The sequence below is a fragment of the Emys orbicularis genome, chromosome 23 (assembly GCF_028017835.1).
Source record: "Emys orbicularis isolate rEmyOrb1 chromosome 23, rEmyOrb1.hap1, whole genome shotgun sequence".
Taxonomy (NCBI): domain Eukaryota; kingdom Metazoa; phylum Chordata; order Testudines; family Emydidae; genus Emys; species Emys orbicularis.
The window spans coordinates 20020333-20042417 of NC_088705.1; the positions used below are offsets into that span (position 1 = coordinate 20020333).

Here is a 22085-nt window from a genome sequence, read left to right on the forward strand (position 1 = left end):
CTGAGAAGCAAAGAGGCCCAGTTAATGAGGCGGTATATCAAGAAGCAGGATGATGACCACATTGCCACCTTATATACCTAGGAAATGAATGCTCACTGCCCATAAAGAGGAAGCTTTTCTAGCCAAGTAGCACCTGATAAATCCAAGCCAAGTCCACCAACCTGGTCATATGCTGCAAGAATGCAGCCTAAAGCACAAAAAGCAACACTGGCATTAGCTGCAGCCTTTAAAACCCTCAAAACAGAGACAGCTGTTTTGACATTCTAAATTCCGAGAATTATTAAGATCGAACTTGAGAACACGCTTAACAAAACACAGCCTATTGTCCGAAGGGAGTACCGGGTTCAGACAGATGAAAAACAATGGGTTCACTCACATGGAACTGGGTGTTCACTTTGGGGACAAAGAGTAAGCTAATAAAAAAACTTTCTAGAAAGAACAGAGGGTGAGGAGAAGGGATGATTAAAGATGAGCTCACTCCCTCATCATTGTGAGATTGCTGCAACAAAGAAAGTATCTTAAAGGACAGAAGTCTGCCCTAAAGTGTCAAAGAAAGGTACATATCCTAGCTTGTTAATGAAGATCAAGACATACTGAGGGATCCCAAGATGAATCACTGGTCTTTAAAAACACACTAATACTGACAGAAGGAAATCTCAGAACGATAGAAATGCAGGTCTAGAAGGGAACTCAAAAAGTCATCTAACCTAGTGTCCTGTGCTGAAGCAGGACCAAGTAAACCTAAACCATCCCTGACCGGTGTTTGTCCAACCTGTTCTTAAAAACCTTCAATGATGGGGATTCCACAACATCCCTTGGAAGCTTATTCCAGAGCTTAACTATCCTTATCAATAGAAACATTTTCTTAATATCAAACCTAAATCTCCTTTGTTCCAGATTAAACCAATTGCTTTTTATCCTACCCTCAAGGGACATGGAAAACAACTGATCACAGTCCTCTTTATAAGCAGCAAAGAGTCCTGTGGCACCTTATAGACTAAGGGCTAGTCTACACTTACCCGGTAGTTCGACGGCTGCGGATCGAAGTTCCGAGTTCGATTTATCGCGTCTGGTGTGGACGCGATAAATCGAACCAGGAAGTGATCCCCGTCGACTGCGGTACTCCAGCTCGGCGAGAGGAGTACCGCGAAGTCGACAGGGGAGCCTGCCTGCCGCGTGTGGACCGCGGTAAATTCGAAGTAAGGTATGTCGAATTCAGCTACGTTATTCACGTAGCTGAATTTGCGTACCTTACTTCGACTTGGGGGGTAAGTGTAGACCAGGCCTAACAGACGTATAGGAGCATGAGCTTTCGTGGGTGAACACCCACTTCTTCGGATGCATGTCATGGATGGATGTCATGCATCCGAAGAAGTGGGTATTCACCCTCGAAAGATCATGCTCCTATACGTCGGTTAGTGTATAAGGTGCCACAGGACTCTTTGCTGCTTTTACAGATCCAGACTAACACGGCTACCCCTTTGATACTTGAGACCTCTTTATAACAGTCCTTAACCTATTTGAAGACTTATTAGATACCCCCTCAGTCTCCGTTCCTCAAGACTAAACAACCACAGTGTTTTTTACCTTTCCTCATAGGTCATAGAATCAAAGAAGATTAGGGTTGGAAGAGACCTCAGGTGGTCATCTAGTCCAACCCCCTGCTCAAAGCAGGACCAACACCCACTAAATCATCCCAGCCAGGGCTTTGTCAAGCCGGGCCTTAAAAACCTCTAAGGATGGCGATTCCACTACCTCCCTAGGTAACCCATTCCAGTGGGGTCAGGTTTTCTAAACTTTAAATAAATAAATAAAAATAAATTAATGGAGATGTCCTATCTCCTAGAACTGGAAGGGACCTTGAAAGGTCATCGAGTCCAGCCCCCTGCGTTCACTAGCAGGACTGAAGGGTTAAAATCCATGTGCATGTTATATAACAACCTGGTATATGGATTGTGCCAGCTCTTTCTCAGACCCAAAGTCCAGAGTTTGGTCTGGAGACCAGAGGCCTAGCTAATAGTGATCAGCTAAGAGAAAGCTGGGGTAAACAAGATGACATTGCCTTTGCTAAGATCTGCTTGGTCAGTAGAAATGCCAGATGTTGAAGCAATAACTGAATAATTATGTTTCATCCAATGTTTCAAATTGAACAAAGGATCCCTGTTCCTATTGTGTTTCTCCTGAAGGAAAAACAGTCTTCCCACAGATCCAACCTTGAGTTTATGAAAATTGGCACATGTCAGTATAATGATATGGCATCCTTCCACCTCCCTTCCCAGGGACTAATGCCCTGCCTTAAGGCATAAAGGAGACAATCTGTATTACCATATCCTTTCACTGTTTCTTTGCTTTAACCCCTAGGAATGTACCTGTTGGACAATCAAAGGAGTTGCTCCATTCCTATGGACCCCAAATCAAAATTCAACATATATATTTTATACTAATAACATTTTATCAAAGTATTAATTAAATGTTAACTTGCTAATTTGAGACCATGGGCGGAGACATTATGTAACCTTTTAACCATTGGCTAATGTGCTATCTTGTCTTGCTGCAAAACCTATCCTGGGGTGTGGAACTGCCTACCCCGTCACTTTCCCCCGCCCATGGAAAATCTATATATTTCATTGTAATCAATTGATTGACAGTGTCTCTGAGCCTAATAAGCCAGGTGACACTCCGCCAGCGCTGTGTGTAATAAACCCCTATGCTTTGACCTCTACACGGTGTGGATTTATGTCCTTCAAGGACCAAGTACTGATTTTGCCCCAGATCCCTAAGTGGCCCCCTCAAGGATTGAACTCACAACCCTGGGTTTAGCAGGCCAATGCTCAAACCACTGAGCTATCCCTCCCTTTTTTTTTTTTTTTTGCGCTCTCCTCCGGGTTCTTTCCAATTTGTCCACATTTTTCCTCAAGTGTGGTGTCCAGAACTCAACACAATACTCCAGAGGAGGCCAGCTAGAGCAGAACTACCACCTTTCATGTCTTACACCCGCCTGTTAATACACCCCAGAATGACACCAGCCTTTTTCACAATTGCACCACATTGTTGACTCATATTCAATTTGTGATCCATTCTAACCCCCAGATCCTTTTCAGCACTACTACCATCTAGTCAGTTATTCCCAAAGTCGGACTTACCAGAACTGCAGCTCTGGACTTTGTGGATGCAAAGATGCTACCACAGAGCCGTATTAGCTATGGCAACAAGCTGCAAGCTGAGGCAAGATAAAATAGTTACTAACCTTTCATTACTGTTGTTCTTCCAGAGATTTTTCCCTCAGAGGTATCCGCTGGTCCACCTCTAGCAGCCTCTGAGTTATGCAGTTATGCGCTGGTATAAAGAGCGCCCCCAGCCCCACGCCCCCTTGCCGCATTCCTTCTTGCCGGTAATTCTGACAGAGGGGTAGGAGGGTCGGTTCTGGAATGGACATGAGCAGCAAATCTCGAAGAACAACAGTTACGAAAGGTTAGTAACTGTTTTTTTATTTTGAGTGCTTGCTCATGTCCATTCCATACTAGGTGATTCACAAGCAGTACCCCTCGAGGTGGACTTGGAGTTCATGGACATGCTAACTGCAATACTGCTCTCCTGAAACTGACATCATCACGGGCCTGTTGGATGATGGCATAGCGGGAAGCAAAGGTATGAACCAACAGCCAGGTAGCAGCCCTGCAGATGTCCTGGATTGGTACCTGTGTGATGAATGCTGCCTAGAAAGCCTGGGCTCTTGTGGAATGAGTGATCACTATGGCCAGAGGCAGAACCTTCGCCTGTTTGTAGCAAGTTTGGATACAGGCAGTTATCCAGGATGAGATTCTTTGGGATGACACAGGTACCCTTCTCATCCTTTCCACTACTGCTACAAACAGTTGTGTGGACTTGCTGAAGGGCTTAGTTCTCTCAATATAGATTGTGAGGGCCCACCTAACATCCAATGTTCCCCAGTAGTCTTGTGAAGTTTTGGAAAGAAGACAGGTAGAAAAATGTCCTGGTTGTTGTGGAACTGCAACATCACTTTTGGTAGGAAGGCCGGATGGGGACACAGCTGGACCTTGTCCTTGAAGAGCACCATATAAGGGAGTTCTGACATAAGGCTTAATCTCAGAGACCTTTCTAGCTGAGATGATCGCTATCTGGAAGGCGACCTTCCAAGAGAGCAGAAGTATGGGACATGATACTAATGGCTTGAAGGGAGGCCCTGTGAGTCCCATGGCGGGGGAGGGGGGGGGGAGGTGTCGATTCACGAACCTAAGGGTAAAGTCTTTCCAGCCCCCTGAGAAACTTTGACCGTCATCTCGTGGAAGAACACTGATCTGCCATTCACAGACGGGTGGATAGCTGCCAAGTGAACCTTAATAGATGAGAGAGCCAGATCCTGATGCTTTAGGTGGAGCAGGTAGTCCAAGATAGTCTGCAGAGAAGATTGGGATGGAGAAAGATTCTGTTCAGAGACCCAACAAGTGAAACGTTTCCACTTGGCCAGCCTGGAGGAAGGCTTTCTACTACCTAGCAAGACCTGTCGAACCTGATCTGAGCAGGCCTGCTCCTCAGGCTTCAGCCACTCAACCACCATACAGTCAGGTGCAGGAAGGCGAGGTGAGGTTGGGTGAAGCAACTAGCCATGGTCTTGTGAAATCAAGTCCGGGAGGAGTGGAAGCACGAGTGGCACGGCCACTGAGAGGTTCAGAAGCGTATCGAACCAATGCTGGGATGGCCACGCCGGTGCTATCAGGATAACCTTCGCCTTGTCCTGTTTGATGTTTAGAAGGACCTTATGAACCAAGGTGATCGGTGGGAAAGCGTACAGTAAGTGATCTGCCCATGAGAGCAGAAAGGCATTGGAGAGGGAACCCAGGCTGTGCCCGCGCAGCCAACAGAACTGATGGCATTTCCTGTTCTGTCTGGTGGCAAACAGGTCCACCTGGGGAGGCCCCTACCTCTGGAAGATGATACTGACAAGGTGGGCTCCCCATCCCAGGTCTGACACATCCAAGACTAGGGTTATTGACAGTTCAGGGGCAGCAAAGGGTACCACTTCCATTATGGATCCTGGGTCTCTCCACCACGCCCAGAGGCGGAATTGTGAGTAGAGTCCAGGTGGTGTCTGCTCAGGGAGTAGACTGATACCAGCCATATCTGGAGAGGTATGAAGCACAACCTTGCATACTGCACGAGGCAGGTACATGCCATCATGTGTCTAAATAGTTTGAGGCAAAACTGAGCGGTCGTTATTAGGGGGATCGGGACCTTGGAAATCAGGTGTGATATAGCTCAGAATTGGGCTTCCGGTAGGGAGGCTTTGGCCTGGGTCAAGTTGAGCACTGCCCCAAAGAACTCTATTCTCTGAACTGGGACTAGAATTGACTTCTGTTGACTTTCTTGAAATATTTGTTGAAGCAACGCAGGTCCAGGATAGGTTGTAGATTTCCCCTCTCCCTCGCCCCCCAACCTTCAGGATTAGGAAATATCAGGAGTAAAAACCCCTTCCCTCTCAAGTCCTGAGGAACCTCCTCTACGACCCCCACATATAGGAGGGCTTGCACCTCCTGGACAAGAAGCAGCTTGTGAGAATCGTCCCTGAAGAGGGATAGGGGTGGAGGGTGGGGTGGATGAAAACTGGAGAGCGTAACTGACAGTTACTGTACTCAGTACCCAATAGTCCGATGTTATATCTGACCACACTGGGTTGAAGGGTGACAGGCAGTCCAAAAATAAAAGGGGAGATGGATCTGGAGTCAAGACTGGCATATCGCCCTCGGACGTACCTTGAAAAGGCCTGCCTGGCCCTGCTGGGATATCTATGAGAGCCCGTTTGGGAGGCTGTGGTAGGAGGGAGGTGTTGGCGCCACTTATAACCCTTTCCTTTTCTTTTGAAGGGCTCCTACTTGGGACACACTGCAAACCTGAGAGGCTATTGGGGCCTAAAGTGCTTCCTGGAAGCTGCAGGTGTATAAAGGCCCAAGGAGAGAAAAGTGGCCCTCCAGTCCTTGAGGCTGTGAAACTTTGAGTCTGTCTGTTCAGAGAACAGGGAGGTGCCCTGTCAAGGCTGTATCCCTACTTTGAACTTTAGGGTACAAATGTAGGGGCCTGCATGAAAACTGCTAAGCTTATCTACCAGCTTAGCTCTGGTCCCGCTGCCACCATTCTCGATGGATTCCCTCCCTGGGAAGCCTTGAGAAACCTTTCACCAATTCCCTGGTGAATACAGATCCAAACTGCTTGGATCTTAAACAAGGAGAGATTGACCCTTCCCCCCTCCTTCCTTTCACCAACTCCTGGTGAATACAGATCCAAACCCCCTTTGGATCTTAAAACAAGGAGAAATCAATCAGGTTTTAAAAAAAAGAAGGCTTTTAATTAAAGCAAAAGGTAAAAATCATCTCTGCAAAATCAGTATGGAAAATAACTTTACAGGGTAATCAAACTTAAAGAGCTCAGAGGAATCCCCTCTGTCTTAGGTTCAAAGTATAGCAAACAAGATAAGCACTTTAGTAAAAGGTACATTTACAAGTTGAGAAAACAAAGTAAATCTAAGACGCCTTGCCTGGCTTTTACTTACAATTTTGAAATAAGAGAGACTTGTTTAGAAAGATGGGGAGAACCTGGATTGATGTCTGGTCCCTCTCAGTCCCAAGAGCGAACAACCCCTTAAACAAAGGACACACACAAAAGCCTTTCCCCCCCCCAAGATTTGAAAGTATCTTGTCCCCTTATTGGTCCTCTGGGTCAGGTGTCAGCCAGGTTACCCGAGCTTCTTAACCCTTTACAGGTAAAAGGATTTTAGAGTCTCTGACCAGGAGGGATTCCATAGCACTGTACACAGGGGAGCTGTCACCCTTCCCTTTATAGTTATGACACGCCCCCCAAATCACAGATAGTGTTGGACGTCCGGTTCCACACTGGCTGTGATTTCTTCCTGGAGCTTTAGGAGAAAACAGAGTTAATAAAACACATGTACCTTTAGACATACTACTGATTATATAAAAACTAACAATATGTTTCATTACAAGAACAAGTGTTAACCAGTTAACTCTGGGAAACTTTCCCGGGAGAGTGCATCAGCCACTTTGTTAGAAGCTCCCGAAATGTGTTGTATTTCAAAATCAAAATCTTGGAGAGCTAAACTCCACCGAAGAAGTTTTTTTGTTATTTCCCTTGGCGGTATGAAGCCACTGTAGCGCAGCATGGTCTGTTTGTAGTTGGAAGCGCCGTCCCCAAACATATGGGCGTAGCTTTTCCAGCGCGTACACAATGGCGTAGCATTCCTTTTCGCTGATTGACCAGTGGCTTTCCCTCTCAGACAGTTTCTTGCTGAGAAACACGACAGGATGGAATTCTTGATCCGGTCCTTCCTGCATTAAAACTGCTCCCACGCCTCGCTCGGACGCATCTGTGGTTACTAGGAACGGTTCGTCAAAGTCTGGGGCCCTTAGCACAGGGTCAGACATGAGTGTTGCCTTAAGCTGGTTAAAGGCCTTTTGACACTTATCAGTCCACTGAACTGCATTTGGCTGTTTCTTTCTGGTTAGGTCTGTCAGCGGGGCGGCGATTTGGCTGTAGTGTGGTACAAATCGCCTATAATATCCGGCCAAGCCTAAGAAGGATTGGACCTGTTTCTTTGACTTTGGAACCGGCCACTTTTGGATAGCATCCACTTTGGCCTGGAGGGGATTTATAGTTCCTTGACCCACCTGGTGCCCCAGGTACGTCACTCTGTTTTGGCCTATTTGACACTTTTTAGCCTTAACAGTTAGTCCTGCCTGCCGGATGCGCTCGAAGACTTTTTTCAGGTGCTCCAGGTGTTCTGTCCATGAATCAGAAAAAATGGCCACATCATCGAGGTAGGCAACTGCAGATTCTCCCAATCCTGCTAGGAGACCATCTACAAGTCTTTGGAAGGTGGCGGGTGCATTTCGCAACCCGAAAGGGAGTACATTGAATTCATACACCCCTGCCTGGGTGACGAAGGCTGACCTTTCCTTAGCGGGTTCATCTAAGGGTACTTGCCAGTACCCCTTGGTTAAGTCTAAAGTAGAGATGAATTGGGCATGTCCCAATTTTTCCAATAGCTCATCTGTGCGTGGCATTGGATAGTTGTCAGGACGAGTTACAGCATTTAGCTTACGGTAGTCCACGCAAAAGCGTATTTCCCCATCTGGTTTGGGAACTAGAACCACTGGAGATGCCCATGCACTGGTAGAGGGGCGGATTATACCCATCTGTAGCATGTCCTGGATCTCCCTTTGTATAGCCGCTTGGGCATGAGGTGACTCCCGGTAGGGTGGGGTTCTAATTGGGTGAGCATTACCTGTGTCAATGGAGTGGTATGCCCGTTCGGTCCGTCCTGGAGTGGCTGAGAAAATCGGTGCAAAGCTTGTGCACAGCTCCTTTATCTGCTGTCGCTGCAGACGTCCCAGGGTCGTGGAGAGGTTCACCTCTTCCACGCCACCATTCCTTTTTCCTTCATAGTACACACCTGCAGGCCACTCCGCGTCATCAGTTTCCTGGGCTGTAAACTGGCAAACGTTTAATTCTCTAGAATAAAAGGGCTTAAGAGAATTAACATGGTATACCTTAGGCTTTATGTTGGAGGTGGGGGAGGCTATGAGATAGTTAACAGCTCCTAGGCGCTCCTGGACCGTGAATGGTCCTTCCCACGACGCTTCCATTTTATGGGCCTGGAGCGCCTTTAAGACCATGACTTGGTCTCCTACTTTGAAGGACCGTTCTCTGGAATGTTTATCATACCAGGCCTTTTGCTCTTCCTGAGCATCCTTTAGGTTTTCTTTAGCAAGGGCTAAAGAGTGTCGGAGGGTGTTTTGTAGGTTGCTTACAAAGTCTAGAATGTTAGTTCCTGGAGAAGGCGTAAACCCCTCCCATTGCTGCTTCACCAACTGTAATGGCCCCTTAACCTCGCGGCCATACACAAGTTCAAATGGTGAAAACCCTAAACTGGGATGTGGTACAGCCCTGTAGGCAAAAAGCAACTGCTGCAACACTAGGTCCCAATCATTGGAGTGTTCGTTTACGAATTTACGTATCATGGCCCCCAAAGTTCCATTAAACCTCTCCACCAGACCATTGGTTTGATGGTGATGAGGGGTGGCAACCAAGTGATTCACCCCATGAGCTTTCCACAGGCTTTTCATGTTCCCTGCCAGGAAATTAGTTCCCGAATCTGTAAGTATGTCGGAGGGCCACCCTACCCTGGCAAAAATGTCTGCTAATGCCTGGCACACACTTTTAGTCTTGGTGTTGCTTAAGGGTACAGCTTCCGGCCATCGGGTAGCAAAATCCATGAAAGTCAGTACGTACTGCTTTCCTCTGGGTGTCTTCTTTGGGAAAGGACCCAGAATATCCACAGCTACTCGCTGAAATGGGACCTCAATTATGGGTAGTGGCTGGAGAGGGGCTTTAACCTGATCTTGGGGCTTTCCCACTCGTTGGCACACCTCACAAGACCGGACATAATTAGCAACGTCCTTGCCCATTCCCTCCCAGTGGAAGGACTTCCCCAACCGGTCTTTGGTTCTGTTCACCCCAGAATGGCCACTGGGATGATCATGGGCTAAGCTCAAGAGCTTTACCCGATACTTAGTGGGAACTACCAACTGTCTTTGAGGATGCCAGTCTTCCTGGTGCCCACCAGAAAGAGTCTCCTTGTATAAAAGTCCTTTTTCTACAACAAACCGGGATCGGTTAGAAGAGCTGAGAGGCGGTGGGGTGCTCCGCGCCGCCTCCCAAGCTTTTTGAAGGCTGTCATCTGCTTCCTGCTCGGCCTGGAACTGTTTCCTTGTTGCTGGAGACATCAGTTCCTCCTTGGACTGTGGACTGGGGCTTGGTCCCTCTGGAAGCGATGCAGGTGCTGGGGCTTTTTCCATTGACTGTGAACCGCTGTCCGCTGGTGCACTATGTGGTATTTCAGGCTCTGGCTGAGCCTCTTGGGTAGGGTTATCTGCTGCTTCCGCCAGTTTAGGCTCGCTGGTGCCCTCTGGCATTGGAGTTGTAGACGGGGCTGCAAGCGCTGGACTCAGTGCTGGCAATGGTTCTGGTGCTGGTTGCGTTGCCAGTTCCGGTTCTGGGACTGGCTTTGGCTGGGTCTCTGGGATTGGATCCACTACGGCTGTTGCAGTCGTTGGCAGGGGATCCGGTTCCACCACCTGTGGTTGGGTCTCCGGTAACACAGACGGGGTCCTGGTGGACGGCTCAGGAACAGGGATGGGGGTGAAAGCTTGCTTAGCCTGGCTGCGGGTGACTATTCCCACCCTCTTGGCTAGCTTCACATGGTTAGCCAAGTCTTCCCCCAGTAGCATGGGAATGGGATAATTGTCATAGACTGCAAAAGTCCACATTCCTGACCAGCCCTTGTACTGGACATGCAACTTGGCTGTAGGCAAGGTTACAGACTGTGACACGAAGGGTTGAATTGTCACTGTAGCCTCCGGGTTGATGAGTTTGGGGTCCACTAGGGATTGGTGAATAGTTGACACTTGTGCCCCAGTGTCCCTCCAAGCGATAACCTTCTTTCCGCCCACTCTCAAGGTTTCCCTTCGCTCCGAGGGTATGAGAGAGGCATCTGGGTCTGGGGTTCTTTGGTGTGATTGGGGTGTAATGAACTGTAATCGGTTGGGGTTCTTGGGGCAGTGAGCCTTTATATGCCCCAGTTCATTACATTTAAAACATCGCCCTGCTAAGGTATCACCGGGGCGATGTTGGTTGATGGAGACTGGTGTGGTGGGGTGAGAAGGCGTCTGGGGTTTCCCTTGGGATGTGGGTGGGGCCTTGGGTTGTCCCCGGTGATAAGGTTTTGTTTCGGTTTGCCCCTTCTGATATTCGCTCCAACTGCTACTAGCTTTTTTCTTTTCTGTCACCTCCACCCATTTGGCTCCAATCTCCCCCGCCTCGGTTACAGTTTTGGGCTTCCCATCTAGGATGTACCTTTCTATTTCCTCAGGAACACCCTCTAAAAACTGCTCCATTTGCAATAGGAAGGGCAACTCTTCCGTAGATTTAACATTTGCTCCTGATATCCAGGCATCCCAATTTTTCCCAATGTGGTAGGCATGTCGGGTAAATGACACATCAGGTTTCCACCTTAGGGCTCTGAACCGCCGACGGGCATGCTCAGGTGTTAGCCCCATTCTGATTCTGGCCTTGTTTTTAAAAAGTTCATAACTGTTCATGTGTTCCTTAGGCATTTCAGCCGCCACCTCTGCTAAGGGTCCACTGAGCTGCGGCCTCAGCTCTACCATGTACTGGGTTGGAGGGATGTCGTATCCAAGGCAGGCCCTTTCAAAATTTTCTAAGAAGGCCTCAGTATCATCGCCTGCCTTGTAGGTGGGGAATTTCCTGGGATGGGAAGTGGTACCTGGAGAGGAGTTGTTAGGATGGTCTGATGCACCCTGCCTAGTCCTTGCTGCTTCCAGTTCCATCTCTTTTTCTTTCAGCTCCATCTCTCTTTTATGGGCCTCCTGTTTGGCTTTTTCTTCTCTTTCTCTCAGCTCCATCTCTCTTTTATGGGCCTCCTGCTTGGCTTTTTCCAGCTCCATTTCTCTTTTGTGGGCCTCCTCTTTGGCTTTCTCTTCTCTGTCTCTCAGCTCCATCTCTCTCTTGTGGGCCCCCTCTTTGGCTTTCTCTTCTCTGTCTCTCAGCTCTATCTCTTTTTCTTTCAGCTCCATAGCTCTCTTGTGGGCCTCCTCTTTAGCTTTTTCTTCTTTGGTAGTCATTTTCCTGGTTTTCTTGTGCTGGGTCACACCCCTCTGCAGTTGACTGAAACTGGGATGTACTTAGCTCAGGCTCCTGCTGAGTGCTGCTGAGTTAACAGAGACTTTCTAACAAGCTACTCCCGAGGATGTAAAAAGAAAAAAAAAAAAACAATTCACCTTGTAAATTACCTTTACTAGATCAAAGTTTGCTCACTTATTGAACCGTTCTCTTAACAAAGGACCTTGTTAAAAAAAACTTAACACCTCTGCCTTCAGGCAAGGAGAGATAAGATATGCATCTACCTTCAGCTCTGCTTTCCAAGCAGCTAGAAGGAAAAAAAAAATCTCTTACTGGCTTTTGGGTTTAAAACGATCCCACCGCTGTGCCACCATGTCAAGGCTGTATCCCTACTTTGAACTTTAGGGTACAAATGTAGGGGCCTGCATGAAAACTGCTAAGCTTATCTACCAGCTTAGCTCTGGTCCCGCTGCCACCATTCTCGATGGATTCCCTCCCTGGGAAGCCTTGAGAAACCTTTCACCAATTCCCTGGTGAATACAGATCCAAACTGCTTGGATCTTAAACAAGGAGAGATTGACCCTTCCCCCCTCCTTCCTTTCACCAACTCCTGGTGAATACAGATCCAAACCCCCTTTGGATCTTAAAACAAGGAGAAATCAATCAGGTTTTAAAAAAAAGAAGGCTTTTAATTAAAGCAAAAGGTAAAAATCATCTCTGCAAAATCAGTATGGAAAATAACTTTACAGGGTAATCAAACTTAAAGAGCTCAGAGGAATCCCCTCTGTCTTAGGTTCAAAGTATAGCAAACAAGATAAGCACTTTAGTAAAAGGTACATTTACAAGTTGAGAAAACAAAGTAAATCTAAGATGCCTTGCCTGGCTTTTACTTACAATTTTGAAATAAGAGAGACTTGTTTAGAAAGATGGGGAGAACCTGGATTGATGTCTGGTCCCTCTCAGTCCCAAGAGCGAACAACCCCTTAAACAAAGGACACACACAAAAGCCTTTCCCCCCCCCCCAAGATTTGAAAGTATCTTGTCCCCTTATTGGTCCTCTGGGTCAGGTGTCAGCCAGGTTACCCGAGCTTCTTAACCCTTTACAGGTAAAAGGATTTTAGAGTCTCTGACCAGGAGGGATTCCATAGCACTGTACACAGGGGAGCTGTCACCCTTCCCTTTATAGTTATGACAAAGTGCTTCCTGGAAGCTGCAGGTGTATAAAGGCCCAAGGAGAGAAAAGTGGCCCTCCAGTCCTTGAGGCTGTGAAACTTTGAGTCTGTCTGTTCAGAGAACAGGGAGGTGCCCTCAAAGGGGAGGTCCTGGATGGACTGCTGCACTTCAAGAGGGAGGCCACATGATTGCTGATGACTGCCGATGCCATAGTACTGGCTGCTGAGTAAGCCACATATCGAGCCGCCTGGAGGGAAGTCCTGGACACAGTCTAGCCCTCATCTAGGATGGCTATGAACAACTCCTGCCTTGACTCCTATGGCAGAGTCTCCTTAAATTTGGTCAATGAGTCCCACAGATTAAAATTCTACCTCCGCTGCAGGGCCTGCTGGTTGGAGATATGTAACTAGAGGTCGCTTGTCGAAACCGTAGATCCAAACAGGTACAGTCTCTTGGACTCCATTTTTGTGGGTAGCACTCGACTGCCCGTCTGTCCCGCTCATTCGCCACCAACACTACCAGAGACCCCGGTGGGCGGCAAGGGGGGTGAGTAAAGGTACTCAAACCCAGTGGCTGGGACATAGTATTTCTTTTCTGCCCTTTTTGAGGTGGGGGGGGCAGAGAAGAAGACTGCCACAGTGTTCTGATGGGGCCCATTGACCGCTTCGTTAACAGGCAAGGCCACTCTGGAGGGAGCAGCTGCAGCCAGGATGCTGATTAGGCTGTGTGCTGACTCCTTAAGCGCCTCAACTTCCAGGCCCAAATTCGCAATGACCCTTTTCAGGAACTCCTGGTGGGCCCTGAAGTCATCCTGCAGGAGTTGGTTACTAGGGCCTGCAACTGCCTCGCCGGGGATGACAAGGAGGCGGCTTGTGCCAGAGGAGGGGCTCCCTCCTACTCCTCCACCTTCCACCACATCCATTGGGGCCATTTACTGGGGTCGGTACTGAAATCAGGGTCCAATGTCAGACAGGAAGAGAGTAGCTCACCTTTCTGACACCACTCAGTATGAGCATTGGGAAGGGGGGCCCAGTACCAGGGGAAACCCTGAAGGATTCCAATACTGCCACTGTATTAGCCAGTGGCCACGCGCCAGCAGAAGGGCTGGTACCAAAGTCTGGCATGTAGACTCTGTACCAGTAGGTTTTGGGTGCAGCCAAGGATTCCCCTTCAGACTCAGAAGAAGATTCTTCCCCTGGAGACCATAGCAGTGCAGTACCCGCTTCTGTCTCCAGGCATGCTGAGGAACCGGGGTCAGGCCAGTGACTGGTCTATCGGGACCATGGAGGGGCTTGCCTCTGGATGGTGCCGCATGGAGCTTGTCAACCCTTGCTCCTTTCTGTCCCTGGTTGACTTGGCTGACGAGGGTCCTTCAGGGGCCAGCAGGATCGGGAGTGACAGCAGGTACTTTGCCGCTTGGAAAGCCTCTGGAATTGAAGGAACCAGCAGACGCCTGATCCCACGGCTGCTCCCGGAAGTCGGTGGCCAGTCCCATACCGGACTCAGCACTCTAGGCAGAGTTGGCAGCGCCATCAGAGACTCGGGGGAGGACGAGTGGCCACTATGCTCACTATGGGTCTCACTATGCTAGTCGCGCCTTGTTTGTCCCTCCTCTGCCCTGGAGAATGCCCTCTCTTGGTGTGTTGTTTCTTATGTCTCCTCCTCTGCACCAGGAATGGAGAGCGGTGCTGGGGAGCACGTCACATGGATGTTGAAGTTCTTGGTGCTGATTCAGAGCAGCTCGGCTTTGAGGCTGGTCTGAGGGCCACCTTCATAAGAATGGCCTTCAGCCAAATGTCCCTATCCTTTCTCATGTGGGTTTTGAAGTCTCTGCAGGTCTGGCACTTCTCTGTGAGACAGTTTAGGCAGCTAGGGTGCAGGTCATCAACTGGCATCAGCTTGCCACACAAGGTACACGGATTGAAGCCCAGGGATCAGGGCATGCCCAGCCCCTGGGGTGAAAAGTCTCTCAACAACAGGGAAAACTACTAACACTACCATATACTCTGAGTCTAAGAACTATATGTTAACTACAATAACTATACAAAATATGTACAGAGAAAGTCCAAACCACTGGGAAAGAAGCCTTGCTACAGCAAGAGGGGCTGTTCCAGCAACCGTCCTGGGTGGTAAGAAGGAACTGAGAGGGCGTGAGGCCAGCGGCACTCTTTGCATGCGACTCCAGAGAGTGCTAGAGCCGGCCCAATGGATACCACTGAGGGAAAAATCTCCAGCAACTGTGCACATGGCACGCACACACCTAGCATGGAATGGACATGAGCAAACATTTGAAGAAGTTGATAGCAGGCAGGCAGATTGCTAGAGCTATAAGTGTCCCTCTTGTGGCAGCTCACAATTCCAAGCATGAGGGAAGACTCAACACGCCAACATCCCTTAGGTGGGCTCATGACCATCATGTTTCTTATGGGGTGTTACTTCTGAGGATTGGGGAAGGTCGGACACACCGGCATGCCTCTGACCAGTGGGATTCACAGTCTGTGAATGGCAGGCCCCAGCTGAACGCCCCTGATTCGGGGCACTGCTCAGCTGAAGAGCTGTGAGCTCTGCGTCCACACATTCTCACTGATTTAATGCAGTGTGACAGCCTCACATTTTTCCATTAGCCCTGGTCTACACTACAGGGTTAGGTCGAATTTAGCCGTGTTAGATCCATTTTAAAATGAATGCGTCCACACAACCAACCCCGTTCTGTCGACTTAAAGGGCTCTTAAAATCGACTTCAGTACTCCTCCCCGGCGAGGGGAATAGCACTAAAATCGACCTTGCTGGGTCAAATTTGGGGTAGTGCGGACGCAAATCGACGGTATTGGTCTCCGGGAGCTATCCCAGAGTGCTCCATTGTGACTGCTCTGGACAGCACTTTGAACTCCGATGCACTAGCCAGGTACACAGGAAAAGCCCCGGGAACTTTTGAATTTCATTTCCTGTTTGGTCAGCGTGGCGAACTCAGCAGCACTGGTGACCATGCAGTCCCCCCAGAATCGTAGAGCATAGAATGTTTCTATGCTCCCCCTATCATCTCCGTCCCTGAGGTTATTGCAGATTAGAAGGCGAAAAAAACCGCACTCGCGATGACATGTTTTCTGAGCTCATGCAGTCCTCCCGCACCGATAGGGCACAGCTTAATGCATGGAGGCATTCAGTGGCAGAGGCCAGGAAAGAATTAAGTGAGCGCGAAGAGCGGAGGCAGGACACGATGCTGAGGCTAATGGGGGAGCAAACGGACATGATGAAGCGTCTGTTGGACCTGCAGGAAAGTCAACAAGAGCACAGATCCCCGCTGCATCCACTGTATAACCGCCTACCCTCCTCCCCATGTGCCATAGCCTCCTCACGCAGACGCCCAAGAACGCGGGCAGGGGGAGGCTCCGGGCACCCAGCCACTCCACTCCAGAGGATGGCCCAAGCAACAGAAGGATGTCATTCAAACACTTTGATTTTTAGTGTGGGTACAATAAGCAATGTGGCCTTGTCCTTCCCTCCTCCCCCACCCCACCCAGGCTACCTTGTCCGTTATCTAATTTTTTTTTTAATTAAGAAAGAAAGAATGCATGGTTTGGTTTCAAAACAATAGTTACTTTATTTCGAAGGGGGGGAGGATGGATGGATTACAGGGAATTAAAATCAACGAAGGGGGTGGGTTTCAATCAAAGAGAAGCACACACAACTGTCACACCGAAGCCTGGCCAGTCATGAAACTAGTTTTCAAAGCCTCTCTGATGCGCAGCGTGCCTTGCTGTGCTCTTCTAATCACCCTGGTGTCTGGCTGCTCAAAATCGGACACTAGGCAATTTGTCTCAACCTCCCACCCTGCCTAAACGTCTCCCCCTTACTCTCACAGATATTATGGAGCACACAGTAAGCAGCAATCACAATGGGAATGTTGGTTGCGCTGAGGTTTGACCTAGTCAGCAAACAGCACCAGCAAGCTTTTAAATGTCCAAAGGCACATTCTACCACCATTCTGCACTTGCTCAGCCTATAGTTGAACTGCTCCTTACTACTGTCCAGGCTTCATGAGCCATGGGAGCAAGGGGTAGGCTGGGGTAGGTGCGACCGCGCGGTTCTGCCGACTGGGAGAGCAGCCTGAGGCAGAAGCCTCCAGCTGGCATAATATTCCAGGCAGGACTGAATCTCCATGAGACGAAATTTAAAGAAGAGAATGACCTGAAGTCTCTGGCTCCCATTCAGTGCTCTAAGAGGAGGATAGCCATGTCTGTCCAGGCACCCCGATCGACCTCACCGAGGTCTGCCAGGAGCACCCAGAAGCCGTACGGTGACAGTGAGCTGAGCAGGCTCCATGCTTGCCGTGGTATGGCGTCTGCATGGGTAACCCAGGAAAAAAAGGCACAAAACGATTGTCTGCTGTTGCTTTCACGGAGGGAGGGAGCGGGGGAGGGGAGGAAGGGGGCCTGACGACATGTACCCAAAATCACCCGCAACAATGTTTTTGCCCCATCAGGCATTGGGGGCTTAACCCAGAATTCCAATGGGCAGCGGAGACTGCGAGAACTGTGGGATAGTTACCCACAGTGCACCGCTCTGTAAGTCGATGCTAGCCACGGTAGTGTGGACATACGCAATCGACTGTATAAAATCGGTTTCTAAAAATCAACTTCTATAAAATTGACCTAATTTCATAGTGTAGACATACCCTTAGTGTCCATACAAGACAAAGAAAGAGGGACAGAGAGACTAAAAAGAGGAGATAAAGCGAAGCCTCCAAGTTTCTGCTTGGAGAACACAAAACTGGAGAGGGGCTGTTCTGACTGAGGCTAATATCAGGATGAGGTTTCAGAACTCCTTGCTTTTTTGCTTCTAGTAGGTGGTGCCATGATACCATCTGTCCATTAATCCACTAATGTAGGATGGGAAAAAAGAGAGACGACAGCTTAAATAATTTTTCAATTTTTTTCCATTTTTGTTTTCAAAATTAGGTTATTTTAAATTTAAAAAACTGTAACCAGGTCTGTAGTTGGTCAAAAAAAAAAAAAAAAAAAAAAAAAGTTTTGTGTGTCAAAACAATTTTACAATCTGCTGGAAAAATCCTAACTCACATACCATGATCATGAGTGTTATATCAAGAACTGTAAAATACATGTATACACACAAACACAAAATGCAACTTGAAGTTCATGAAAAAGCACTGAAAAAATGCAAGTTAAGATGGAACTTACTTTCTTAACTCTGCTCCCTTGTGTGTATGTTTTACAATAGTCTAATTATATGATCTTATACTATTTCAAGCTGATGCTCTTTTCCCAACCTTGTTTTATAATTGATCAGCTTTGCATTCTCACATAACAGCTCATGATCATAACTGTACTGTATAACTTTAATGACAGACATGTCATATAAGCTGTTTTCCACACCTTGCTTTGGAAACAGCTACACCTATGAAGGGTGTTTGCAACTTATGCTAATTAAATTATTCTGAAAACTAAACTCCCACCCCATAAAACTGACATTAAAATGTAGGTATGTTTCTAGCTTAACTGTTAATATTATTATAAAGGAGTGTTTTAAAGTACAGAACACAATGGGAACAGTAAAATATACTAAAAAGATACACTAATTTACAAAAATATTAAGGTGTTTAATATTGTAGTTACAGAACTTTAATTGATACTGCATATGAAAACTGATAATGTCTTATCACATTTTATTATAATGCATTTATATGTTGCTTACATTTTACTGTATATTTTGTTGTGCGTATCATTCTCTACTTTCCCATCATAGCAGACAGCTAAGTTCCCTGTAATCTGCATGGCCGCGCAGCAACCTATTTAGCACCACACAGGCACTCAGGGATTCCGCCCGGGGACCTACCATGGCCAGGGACCAGCCAGAGGAGAGGCGCCCCTCCCCCAGCCCCAACCTAGCCCGGTCCCCAACTCTGCTGCAGCCCGGACCCAGCTGCGGTGGCATGGACTCAGGCGTGGCCCAGCCCCGCCCCAGGCACAGCTGGGGCGGCGCAGACCCAGGTGCCCCTCTCCTAGCCCAAACCTAGCCCCAGCTGGACTTGCTGGGGCCAGAGAAGGGGCGCCTATCCTGAAGCCCCAGCACCGGAGCTGCCGCAGCAAGGAGAGGCACCTCTCCCCCAGCCCAGGGGATGCTGCAGGGAGACAGAGAACTGGGGGTAGTCCTCTCTCCCCACCATAGCCCAGGAGCAGCCTCCTACACCCAAAGCCCCTCATCCCCGGCCCCACCCCAGAGCCCACACCCCCAGCCAGAGCTCTCACACTCCTGGACCCCAACCCTCTGCCCCAGCCCTGAGCCCCCTCCCACACTCTGAACCCCTCGGCCCTACCCCCACCACATCAATTTTGTTATGTGCATCAATATGAAGGTGATGTGTGACACATCACCTCCATATTGGTGCACATAAAATTCATTCCGCACATGGGTGGGAAAAATTAGAAGGAACACTGGCAGAGAGTACTACAAATTGCTACCCGTATGAAAATTTACAGTGTTTTCTATATACACTTAAGAAATAGATCATGTAATTGAAGACTTAAATAATGCATCCACACAAGGGGACAGAACTATGGTTGCAGATTCAAACTTTCGCATTATATTTTCTAGGTTTTTTTGGTGTATTTTTTTAAAAGGAAAAATAATCAATACAAATGCACACATACTGCCCAGGAAAAGAAAAGAGGAACAATGCAAAATCATAACGTAAGATCTCCAAGTCTAGCAGGCTTACAAGTTCTGCTGATGATGAATTACTACCAGATGAATGTGGCACTTGTCTGCATGCTGTCCTAGCACGGAAACTACCCAGGGCAATTTACTTTAAATCCGTAGATATCCACTTTATATCTGTGGATATTTGCAGACCATTTTTGTAGATCGCGGATGGAGGCAGATCCAAATTTTATATCTAAAGCCTTGCAAATCCCCTGATATCCACTTTATGTCTGCAGATATCTTCATCCACTGATGCGGATATCCATGGATCATTTCTGCAGGTTGTGGATCAGAAGCAGATACAAATTTTGTATCTGCTCAGGGCTCTGTGTCAGCACAGTGACTTTCTTGTTAACAGAGAAGTAATGTACTGCTATGTTCGCACTGACTAAATAAAAAGTTTTTTGACAATGAGATAGCAATCTTGGTGTAAAAACTCACTTTTTTAGCAGTGACGACATAACCCAAAGCTAGAAATCTTACTAAAGACTGCACTCACACTATGAGCCTTATAAGGCATGCCACAGCATTGACCCTGGAGTTATATTTGAAGGATTAAATGTAAAGTATTTTACATTCAGATCGAATAAAAAGTATTGTATAAATTATAGAGTAGCTATGGTACTTACAGTGCCCTCTAGCTCCGAATACAGGCCCGACCAAAAACTGAAAGTACTTTTGTCCAGTTGATACAAACGAGATTTTTCAAAGGTTTCCGAATCCATGATCTGTCCTAATTCCCATGGGACATGTGTTGTTGTTCTATATACCTTCCTCTGAAAGAGAGAAAGACATATTAATATTAACACGTTGTAGAAGAGTCAAAATGGCTTTTGTAAAGGGATATCATGTCTCACCAATCTATTAGAATTCTCTGAGGGGGGTCAAACAAACATGTGGACTAGGGTGACTTGAACTTTCAGAAAGCCTTTGACAAGATCCCTCACCAAAGGCTCTGAAGCAAGTAACCAGTCATGGGATAAGAGGGAAGGTCCTCTCATGGATCAGTAACTTGTTAAAATATAGGAAACAAACGGTAGGAATAAATGGTCAATTTTCACACTGGAGAGACGTAAATAGAGGGGTCCCCCAAGGATCTGTACTGGGACTCATGTATTCGTAAATGATCTGGAAAAAGGGGTAAACAGTGAGGGAGCAAAGTTTGAAGACAATTCAAAATTACTTCAGTTAAGTCCAAAGCAGACTGCAAGGGATTACAAAGGCATCTTACAAAATTGAGTGGGCACTATAGATACAAAATGATGGGGTCTAAATTAGCTGTTACCACTCAACAAAGATCTTGGAATCATTGTGGATAGTTTCCTGAAAACATCTGCTCAATATGCTACTGCATATTGCCAAAAAAGCAAACAGAATGTTAGAAACAGGAAAGGGATAGATAATAAGAGAAAATATCATAATGCCACTCTATAAAACCATGGTACACCCGTACTTTGAATACTGCATGCAGTTGTGGTCACCCCTCTCAAAAAAGATACATTAGAATTAGAAAAACTACAAAGAAGGGAGCGGAGAAATTAAAAAGATTGGGATTGTTCAGATTGGAAAAAAGATGACTGCAGAGCGATAAAATCCTGAGTGGTGTACAGAAAGTGAATGAGGAAGTGTTATTTAACATAACACACAAACCAAGGGAGGGGGTGTCACCCTACAAAATTAATATGGCACAGGTTTAAAACAAACATAAGTACTTCTTCACACAACACAGGCAACCTGTGGAACTTGTTACCAGGGAACATTGTAAAGGCCAAAAGTACAACTGGGGTTAAAAAAAAGCATTAGATAAGTTCATGGAGAATAGGGGGAAGGGTAATTGTTAGAGCTCCGGGTCCCCCCCATTCCCACCTTCCACCACATGCTAGGAGCTTTACGGGCTTCTCCTGATTTCCCGCGCCAGGAGCTCTGTGTGCTCCCCGTTTCCCCCTCCAGAATCGCCGCCGCCTTCCCGGCCCCTGCGCTCCCCACTCGGCAGGGCACGAGGCGGACAGACGCGGCCGGGGCTCTGGGCGGCCGCAGAGGGAGTTCACCGCCCGCTCTGCCCTGCACCAGCCGCCCTGTGCTCCGACCCGGAGCCCTTCCCGCACCTGCCGACGCGCCAGGAAGGCTTCCCACAGGTACACGGCCCAGGAGAAGAGCAGCACGGAGCAGAAGATCCGCTTCTCCACGGGCAGCTCATCCCAGAGCTCCCCCAGCAACGGCAACGCCATGGCGGACCGCCCCACCCGCAACCGCTGCCACCTCGTGTCCTTGCCGACTTCCGGCCCGGCGTCACTGCAACCCCTTCCCCCCACTCTAGCTTCCGGCCCGGCGTCTCTGCAAACCCCCGGCTTCTAGCCCGGTGTCATCGCAAAACCCGCCGGTTTCTGGCGCCAGGGTCACCGCGAAACCTGCCCCCGCTGACTTTCGGCCCAGTGTCACCACAAAACTGGCTTTAAAAAAAG

General features: G+C 48.0%; 1 protein-coding gene across 2 annotated transcripts in view; it reads right to left on the reverse strand.

Moving 5' to 3' along the window:
• The window catches only part of ZMPSTE24 (zinc metallopeptidase STE24), a 133659-nt gene extending 111783 nt beyond the window's left edge, over nucleotides 1-21876 (reverse strand). For both annotated transcript variants that reach the window (XM_065421608.1, XM_065421607.1), the window contains exons 1-2: nucleotides 21729-21876; nucleotides 20253-20399 (exon numbers count right to left, since the gene is read on the reverse strand). In XM_065421608.1, the coding sequence (XP_065277680.1) occupies nucleotides 20253-20399; nucleotides 21729-21851 (270 nt within the window). In that variant the 5' untranslated portion in view covers nucleotides 21852-21876. The remainder of the gene's footprint in view (nucleotides 1-20252; nucleotides 20400-21728) is intronic.
• Nucleotides 21877-22085: the final 209 nt, after the last annotated feature.